The 10,537-nt window shown below is 40.1% G+C and overlaps 1 protein-coding gene across 1 annotated transcript in view; it reads left to right on the top strand.

Annotated features, from left to right (window-relative positions):
• Positions 1 to 10,537, top strand: part of ADAMTSL3 (ADAMTS-like 3) — a 465,021-nt gene that overhangs the window by 324,989 nt on the left and 129,495 nt on the right. Inside the window, exons 17-18 of the mRNA XM_006870947.1 lie at positions 3,610 to 3,802; positions 3,919 to 4,098. Of these exons, the coding sequence (XP_006871009.1) occupies positions 3,610 to 3,802; positions 3,919 to 4,098 (373 nt within the window). The remainder of the gene's footprint in view (positions 1 to 3,609; positions 3,803 to 3,918; positions 4,099 to 10,537) is intronic.

Raw genomic sequence — 10,537 nt, 5'->3', positions numbered from 1 at the left:
ATATATGGGAAAATGGAATGGAAAGACAATGTGATTTATCCTCAAATTTTCTGATGTTCCCTGGTATTATTTTTGTCAGATTTTGTGCTCAGGTTTCTGTTGGCTTCATAATATTCATTAAAATATTTCCTCCTCTACTTTGGGTCATTATAAATCATGTGGGAATTAACCTGTTTCCCAACCTGTGGAAACTAAATCACAAGCTAGCAGAGTCCAGTTCAATTTTTTTAGTGGAATTTTTTAGTTTCCTAAAAAGCAATCTTTTTCCTTTTTACCAAGATTTTGAAATGTATTATTAAAACTTTATAGTCTTATTAAAGTTTGTCTTCTTGATATGCCAGTATTTTTCAAAAATATATTTTAATTTTTTTATCTTAAAATTATATTTCTGTCAGTTTTACTTACATCTAATAGCTCTTGCTTTATATATGTTAATACTTTTTATTGCATCTCCAAACTTTTATAATTATCATCACTTCAATGTTGGTTTTTTTAGAATTAAAATTTTACTTTTTGCCCTATTGTATTTGACATCTTTGAATATATGTTTATATATTCAAATTTTAGATTCTTCTTGTTGTTGTTAGGTGCCATCAAGTTGGTACTAACTCATAGCAACCCTATGCACAACAGAACGAAGCACTGTCCAATCCTGGGCCAACCTCACAATTGTTGCCACGCTTGAGTCCATTGATGCTGCCACTTTGCTAATCCATCTCTCTGGGGGTCTTCCTCTTTTTCTCTAACCGTCTACCTTACCAAACATGGTATTCTTCTCCAGTGACTGGTCCCTCCTGGCACTATATCCAAAGTATGCAAGATGAAGTTTGACCATCCTGGCCTGCAACGAGCTCTCGGACTGCACTTCTTCCAAAACAGATCTGTTGGGTCTTTTGGCAGCCCATGGCAATATTCTCCAACACCATAACTCAAAAGCATCAATTCTTCTACGGTCTTCCTTATTCACTGGCCAGCTTTCACATGCATATGAGGTTATTGAAAATACCATGGCTTGGGTCAGGTGCATCTTAGTCCTCAAGCTGACATCTTTGCTCTTCAACGCTTTAAAAAGGTTTTGTGCAGCATATTTGTCTGATGCAATACATCGTCTGATTTCTTGACTGCTGCTTCCGTGAGTGTTGACAGTTGATCCAAGAAGAATGAAGTCCTTGACAACTTCAATCTTTTCTCCATTGATAAGGATGTTGTTTACTGGTCCAGTGGTGAGGACTTTTGTTTTCTTGACATTGAGATGTAATCCATACCAAAGGCTGTGCTCTTTGATCTTCATCAGTAAATATTTTAAGTCTTCTTCACTTTCAGCAAACAAGGTTGTATCATCTGCATATTGCAGGTTGTTAATGAGTCTTCCTCCAATCCCGATGCCACATTCTTCTTCATGTAACCCAGCTTCGCGGATGATTTGCTCAGCATACAGATTGAATAAGTATGGTGAAAGAATACAACCTTATCACACACCTTTCTTAATTTTAAACCATTCAGTGTTCCCATGCTCTGTTTGAACAACTGCCTCTTGGTCCATATACAGATTCCTCATGAGCACAATTAAGTGTTCCAGAATACTCATACTTCACAATGTATATTCTTAGTATAGTTTTATTTTTTTCTGTACTTAAATTAGAATATGTATTACAAAAATTCTGAATGAGAAAATTAAAAATCGCTTTCAGATGAGTACTAATTTTTTTTCAAAGAACTAACTTCATTTTTTATGATAATGAATGTTTATTATAAGAAAAATCAGGGTTAACCCTGAAAAGAATAAGGAAAATAAAAATCCCATCACTTACTATTGTTAGGTGCCATCGAGTCGGTACCAAGTCATAGCGACTTTATGCACAGCAGAACGAAACACTGCCCGGTCCTGGGCCAACCTCACTATTGTTGTCATGCTTGAGTCCATCATTGCTGCCACTTAGCCAATCCATCTCATTGGGGGGGTCTTCCTCTTTTTCTCTTAGAGATCATCAAATAATTATCCAGATGTTCTCTTCTTTTTCACTAAGAGATCATCAAATAATTATCCAGACTTTTTTCTGCATGCATGAATAAATATACAAAACATGATTATACTCCACAAGCTGTTTAAGACCTGGCTTGTTTTTCTCTAATAAAAATTTTTCATGGGTGCACTTCTACGTAAATCATTATACACCTTCATTATTATTTTAATGGCTGTTCGCATTATACTGTGTGAATGACACAGCATAATTTATTTTGTACCTGAATATTAAATAAATAAGTGTCTTCTTTCCTTTTTAAAAGTTATTTATTTTTTTAGTATTACACACTACACTGGAGCAAACATTCTTTTATATACATTTCAAGCATTTAAAGATGATTTTCTCATGATACATTATTACAGTTACTAGTTAAAAATCCATGCTCTCTAATAATTTAAATTTTAAGAGTTTAAATGAGCATAATGTACAGTTTCCCACCAATCAGATGTACAGAGATTTAAAAAGTAACATTCTCCAGCATTGGTAGGGGTATGGGAAACCAGGTACTCTCATGTTTCTGATGGGAGTATATGTAGGGAAAATCTTCCATGAAGGCAACTTGGAAACAGGAATCAAGAACAGCTGTCTTGGTTTCCATTTTTACAGATGTTTCATGAGAAAACCTGATTTTTCCAAGATCTTATTGGAAATCACATTATAGTATGTTATGAATTCAATCCTAATATAAAAGCATTTTCTTAGGGACATTCCCAATACTGAATCCAGGTGCCCAGAAGATTTCCTGAAGTATGCTTTTAATTATTTAAAAGTTCTTTTGACACCTGTATAAATCATCATTGCCTTGGAGTTCTATTCAAAACAAAATCAAAAGTTTATGATTGATATATGGTGGTTGGACAAGCCTAGTAGAAACCTACTTTTTTTTACCCTGGACTTTCCTCACTGGGTAAGATTTCTAAACACTTGGCATGCCCTGCTTTAAACATTGTACTTCTGTATTTTAATTGTGTCTGTGGAGTCCCAGTGTGGCATTATAGGATAAGCACTTAACTACGAGGTTGGTTTGAACCTGAACCACAAGGTCAGTGGTTTGAACTCACCAGTCACTCCTTGGAAACCCTCTACAGGGTCGCTAGGAGTTGGAACTAACTTGACAGCATTTAACAACAACATTGGAAATACTATGGCTCTGGGATCTTTATAAACCAAATAAAAACCAGTTGTTGTTGAGTTTCTGCAACTCATACTGACTGTGTGTATCATTTGTTGTTGTTGTTCGGTGTCATTGAGCCAACTCCGACTCATCTCGACCTTGCGTACACCAGAATGAAATACAGCATGACGCTGTGCCATCTTGTCAATCATGTGTGTCAGAGTGGGACTTTTTTTTTCACAGGGTTTTCAATTACTGAGTTTTCAGAAATAGATCACAAGGTCTTTCTTTTCCATGTGTACTTGGGTTACTGAACCTCCAACCTTTTGGTTAGCAGTGGAAGCCATTTGTACCACCAGAGACCGGGACCTTTATACAGAATTTGAATTTTGGAATTCAAGAGAATTTGGAATTGTTTATGCTCGGATTGCCGTTGAATAACTCAACTTGCACACGTATTGTTTGATGTAGGTGGCACACGGGCTCCTGGGGACCCTGCTCAGCTACCTGTGGTGTTGGAATCCAGACTCGAGATGTACACTGCCTGCACCCTGGAGAATCCCTTGTCCCTCCTGAAGAATGCAGAGCTGAAAAGCCCCATGCCTTGCAAGCATGCAATCAGTTTGATTGCCCTCCTAGCTGGCACATTGAAGAATGGCAGCAGGTATGGCAGGCGGGCCTCCATGGCCTAGCCCAGGTAGATAGTGAAGAGCACTACACTGTCCTGGCACGGAATGGGTCATGCCAACCTCGTTGAGTCTCCACCTCCTGTCTCCTCAGTGCTCCAGGACATGTGGTGGGGGAACTCAGACTCGAAGAGTCACCTGCCGGCAGCTGTTGACAGATGGCAGCTTTCTGAATCTCTCCGATGAATTGTGCCAGGGGCCCAAGGCTTCATCTCGTAAATCCTGTGCCAGGACAGACTGTCCCCCACAGTTCACAGCGGGAGACTGGTTGCAGGTAAGGACTATTATGAACTTGACACTCTCTTCTTTTCTGCCTGTCCTTTATATTGGCTTTTAAATCTCTTCCTCCCACAAGGTTAGGGCTGGGACCAGGGGAAGGAAAGCACCAATGGAGCAGACTTTGAGTGGCCCTCACTGTTAGGGTCCTGCAGGTACCAGAGTCCAGGATAGTTTGTTTTCAGTTTTTACTCTATGTCTTAGTTTCCTAGTGCTGGTGTGACAGAAACATCTCAAGTGAGAGGCTTTAAAGAGTCACAGTTTTCTCGAAGTCCTAGAGGTCTCGGTTGTGTTGATTCCTTCTTAGTGTACCTTGGTTTGAAGACAGTCCTTGCAACGACATCTGCCTTCCCCAAAATGCACATCCATGTCTCTATTTATGCTGCTCTATATATGTAATTCAGAAGTGAGTCCATGTAGGCTCTGCCCTACAGAGGTATAACTTCAACAGATTGTTTACATGACATTACATTGTGTTCTGGAAGGTGACTAGATTAGACTCACAGGTATTTTGGCTTATACTGTTGTTAGGTGTCTGAGTCAGCATTGCTCACAGTGATCTTATGTACAACAGAAGGAAACATTGCCCAAGCCTGGGCCATCCTCACTGTTGCTATGCTTGAGCACAGTGTTGCGGGCACTCTGTTAATCCATCTCATTGAGGGTCTTCCTCTTTGTGTCGATACTCAACTTTACCAAGCCTCATGGTCTTTTCCAGGGACTGGTCCCTCCTAATAACATGTCCAAAGTACATGAGACAAATTTCACCATCGTCAATTTGCAGGAGCAATCTGGCTGTTACCTCTTCAAAAACAGATTTGTTTGTTTTTCTGGCAGTCCATGATACATGCAATATTTCTTGTCAACACCATAATTCAAGTACATTGAATCGTCTCTGGTCTTACTCAGTGTCCAGTTTTCCCATGCATATGAGGTGACTGAAAATACCATGGCTTGGGTCAGGTAGATCCTCATCCTCAAAGTGTCATCATTGCTCTTCAACACTTTAAAGAGACCTTTTACAGCAGTTTTGCCCAATGCAATTCCAGCAAATATTTTGAGGGGACTCAGTTCAATCCACAGTACTCAGTAGTATTTAAAACCATACTCATCATCTTCCTCCTAAAACCCACCATCATTATTTTGGAACTATCAAAATCATAATATCCCATGATAGACTCAAAATTATTTTTATTTCTCACCTCCTTTATGTCCCTTTATACTGAATCATCTTTTAAGCCCTATCATTTCAAATTCCAGAATATCTTTCCTTTCTCTTTCTTCAGTTGATAACCCTGCTAATTTAACCCTTCATCATTTCAAGCTTGAGGTCTGTTAATAAGTTGAATTCTAGTACAATGTGTCAGTGCTGGAAAGAGGTGATATCGTGCAATGATGATGCCTATTTTTCAGCTGAGAAAAATTAAGCCCAAAAAGAGTAAATTGAACCCAAATAGATTAAAACCATTGGCAAAATGGGACCCCATTCCTTTTGGCTCTATTGCAAGAATTCTCTTTGCTATATTATACTGCCTACCTGACGCCCTGCCTCTGCATCAATCTTGTATCTCCAACCCATCTAGCCCCACATAAAATTTCCAGCGGTATTTCCATCAAGTCCCCTGCTTGCTCAGAATCTTCAGTAGGTCTTCTTGTTGCTAGCTGCCATTGAGCTGGCTACCGACTTATGATGGCACCACACAAAGAAGAATGAGACCCTACCCAGTTCTGCACTATCCTCAGAATTGGTGGAGGATTAGACTGTTGAGACACATAAGTTTTTCATTGGCTGGTTTTTCTAAGTAGGTCATCAGACCTTTATTTCTAGACTGTCTTAGTCTGGAAGTTTCACTGAAACATGCTCATCACGATAGCAAAATGCAGACCCTCACTGAGAGACAGGAGGTAGCTGTGTGTGAGCTGGATTGGCCAGGAACTGAAGCTGGGTCTCCGATACGGAAGCTGAGAATTCTCCCACGAAGCAATCAGAACTAAGTCTTAAGGCCTGCAACCACTACCCATATGTCATTTTTTCCTAGTTGTTGTTGTTGTTAGGTGCCATAGAGTCGATACCGACTCATAGCGACCCTGTGTACAACAGAACAAAACACTGCCCAGTCCTGGGCCAAATTCACAGTTGTTGCCATGCTTGAGCCCATTGATGCTGCTACTTTGCTAATCCATCTTGCTGGAGGACTTCCTCTTCTTCTCTGACCCTTCACCTTACCAAATGTTTGGTCCCTCCTGACAACATGTCTGAAGTATGAGAGATGAAGTTTGGCCATCCTGGCTTCCAAGGAGCACTCTGGCTGCCCTTCTTCCAACACAGATCTGTTGGTTCTTTTGGCAGCCCATGGCACTTTCAATATTCTCCTCCAACACCATAGCTCTAAAGCATCAATTCTTCCTTATTCACTGTCCAGCTTTCGCATGCATACGAGGTTATTGAAAATACCATGACTTGTGTCAGGCGTACCATAGTCCTCAAGCTGACATCTTTTCTCTTTGACACTTTTTTCCTAGTAAGGTGGCTTATATTTTGTTGTGATGCTGGAGGCTATGCCACCAGTATTTTGAATACCAGTAGGGTCAATCATAGTGGACAGGTTTCAGAAGAGCTTTCAGACTAAGACAGACTAGGAAGAAGGAGAAGCAGGCCACTTCTGAATGGTTAGCCACTGAAAACCATATGCGTAGCATCAGAACACTGTCAGATATAGACCCTCAGGTTGGAAGGCATGCAAAATATGACTGGAGAAGAGCTACCTCCTCAAAGTAGAGTTGACCATAATGACAAAAATGGAGCAAAGATTATGGAACCTTCATTTGCTGATGGGGAACAACTCAAAATGAGAAGAAACAGCTGCAGACATCCATTAATAATTGAAATGTGGAATGTATGAAGTTTGAATTTCAGAAAATTCTAAGTCATCAAAAATTAAATGGAACACATAAAGATCAATATTCTTGGCCTTAGTGAGCTGAAATGAACTAATATGGGCCATTTTGAATCTGAAAATCATATGGCTTACTATGCTGAGAATGACAAATTGAAGAGGAATGGCGTCACATTCATTGTTAAAAACATTTGAAGGTCTGTCTTGAAGTGCAGTGTTGTCTGTGATAGGACAATATCTATATACTTACAAGGAGGACCACTTAATATTACTATTATTCAGATTTATGTAGCAACCACTAAAGTCAGTGATGATGAAATTGAAGAATTCTACCAACTTCTTCATCTGAAATTGATCAAACATGCAGTCAAGATGCATTGATAATTACTGGGGGTTGGAATGTGTAAGTTGGAAACAGAGAGGAAGAATCAATAGATGAAAAATGTGGCCTTGGTGATGGAAATGGTGATGGAAATTGCGTGGCAGAATTTTGACAAAAAACAAGGCTCCCGGAATTGATGGGATGCAAATTGAAGTGTTTCAACAAACTGATGCAGCACTGAAGATGCTCACTTGCTTATGCCAAGAAATTTGGGAGATAGCTACCTGGTCACCCAGTTGAAAGAGACCCATATTTGTGCCCATTCCAAATAGAAGTGGCACAAAAGAATATGAAAATCATCGAACATTAATATCACATGCAAGTAAAATTTGTTGTTGTTGTTAGGTGCCATCGAGTTGGCACTGACTCATAGTGACCTTATGCACAGCAGAACGAAACAATGTCCGGTCCTGGGCCAACCTCACTACTGTTGCCACATTTGAGTCCATCAATGCTGCCACCAGGCCGATCCATCTTGTTGGGGGTCTTCCTCTTTTTCTCTGACCCTCCATCTTACCAAACATGATATCCTTCTCCAGCGACTGTTCCCTCCTGACAATATGTCCAAAGTATGAGAGACGAAGTTTGGCCATCTTGGCCTCTAAGGAGCACTCTGGCTGTGTCAGGATAAGTAAAATTTAGATGAAGATAATTCAAAAACCTGCAGCAATACATCAACAGGGAGCTGCCAGAAATTTAAGCTGGATCCAGAAAAGGATGTGGAACAAAACAGGTCATTGCTAAGTCAGATGGCTCTTAACTAAAAGCACAAAATATCAAAATGATGTTTATTTGTGTTTTATTGATGTGCAAAGGCATTCAACTGTGTGGATCATAACAAACTACGGATAACATTGTAAAGAGTGAGTATTCCAGAGCACTTGATTGTGCTCGTTTCTGTTCTTGTTAAGTGCTGTTGAGTAGGTTCTAACTCATAGCTACCCTATATAGGGTTTCCAAGAAGCAGCTGGTGAACTTGAACTGCAGACCTTGTGGTTCAAACTGACTTTGCAGTCCAGCGTATTAACTTACAGTGCCACACCAGGACTTCAGTTGTGCTCACGAGGAACCTGTAAATATATGAAGAGGCAGTCATTCAAACAGAATAAGGGGATACTGAGTGGTTTAAAATTAGGAAAGTTGTGTGTCAGGATAAGTAGCTTGAATAAGTATGTGTTCGCCATACTTACATGCTGAACAAATAATCTGAGAAACGGGATTATATGAAGAGGAACATGGCCTCAGGATTGGAGGAAGACAATAATCTGCAGTATGCAGATGACAAAACCTTGCTTGTCATAAACAAAGAGGACTTTAAATCCTTACTGATGATGATCAACGACTACAGTCTTCAGCATGGAAGTGCACTTTAATGGAAAGAAAATGAAAATCCTCATAACTGGCCCAATAAATATCCTGATAAACAGAGAAAAGATTGAAGTTATCAAAAACTTCATTTTGCTTAGATCCATAACCAACACTCATTGAGGGTAGCAGTCAAGAAATCAAATGGCGTATTGCACTAGGCAGATGTGCTGCAGAAGACCTCTTTAACGTGTTCAAAGATAGAATGCAAAGCTGAATTGATGTGACTCAAATTAATTTAAAAGGTGTCTAAATTCATGCCTTGGAGTCCTGGTGTGGTGCTGTGGGTTAATGCACCCGGCTGCAAGCAGCCATTTGAACTGCAAGCTCACCAGCTGTGCCTTGGAAATCCTATACAGGGTCGCTTTGGTCAGAACCGATTCGAGGGTACTTAACAACAACAACATTCATGCCTGACATGCAAGAGCAAGGACTTTGAATTAATGAGACTCATGCTGGGATCCCACCTCTAATGCCTACAAGCTGACTGTTCTAACCTCTAAACTCTACCTAAGCTTTCAGAGCTCCGATTTGCCTTTGTCCAAACATGATGGCTGCAGTAAGGCTAACAGGCAATGACAGATATAGAAATACTTAGCACAGTGCCTCCTTTCCATCCCCTTGAGAGAACCTCCACATTCTTTGAGCCGTAGATTGGATTGATAGTACTTTTGCCTACAAATTCTTCAGTTTGATATATTTCCTGTTTAAACTGTTATCTTAGGATTCTCTAAAGAAAAAGAACAAGTGAAATTATCTGGATGGATGGGTGGATAGATAATAGATCAATAGATGGAAAGATAGATAGATAGATGATAGATAGATAGATAGATAGATAGATAGATAGATAGATAGATAGATACATTTCAAAGGGCTGGCTCACTTAGTCATGGTGATGGGAAGGTTCAAAATCCATAGGTCAGGTGACAGGCTGGATGTTTGTGCAGGCTTGCAGCCCAAGTGCTGTAGGTCAGGCAGTGGGGAAAATACCGATGTATAGAGACAGCAAATGCTGCCAAAATATCTATCCATAATTCAGAGGCACAACACTCCCTAAGGAAACTGTTCAACTGACTGATTGTTATATTGCATTATGTTACATTATGGAACAGCAATAGACTAGATTTGGCCAAAACACTAAACCATAGTCTAGCCAAATTGACAAATAAAATTAGCCATCACAACTGTCTAGTTCAATTAAGTACTAGTATTTTAAACCTGTTTTGACCAACAAGCTGCAGGTCATGGTTCTCTGCCAAGCTACTAAAGATTTATTTCAGTGTTGCCTCAAGTTCTCAGAAAATGCTCAAGACATAAGAGAACCCACTCTCTCCATGCTGGACAGAGCAGTAGTTGCCCCTGGACCCAACACCATGCCTCACCTCCGCCCCTAGTCTGTGCCAGTGGCCAAGACTCCCACCCTGCAGGTGGCAGGAACAACAAGAGAACTGTCCCCACCTACAGTCACCTAACCTAAAAGAGAATCAATCATATAAGTTTTGCACACACACACATCCTGATATACATTATTTTCATGACTAGACAGTCGCTGCTAGAGAGCAAGGACTATGTCTTCACATTTCTCTGTCCCAGTTGGTGCATGGTAAACACTTGAGTGAAATAAAAATTCATAAGGAAATAAACTGTTAAATTTTCTAAATGGAATATTCCTAGCACCACAACCCAGCATCTTCAGCAGCTCAATCAACAACTTTTACCGAGTCTGCTACCCCAGACTCAGGAACCAAAGAGAACCAGGGCAGTCCTCCATGAGCTCACAGCTCACTGAGACA

The sequence above is a fragment of the Chrysochloris asiatica genome, unplaced genomic scaffold (genome assembly GCF_000296735.1).
Source record: "Chrysochloris asiatica unplaced genomic scaffold, ChrAsi1.0 scaffold00156, whole genome shotgun sequence".
Classification (NCBI taxonomy): domain Eukaryota; kingdom Metazoa; phylum Chordata; class Mammalia; order Afrosoricida; family Chrysochloridae; genus Chrysochloris; species Chrysochloris asiatica.
This window is presented reverse-complemented; position numbering and strand designations above follow the sequence as displayed.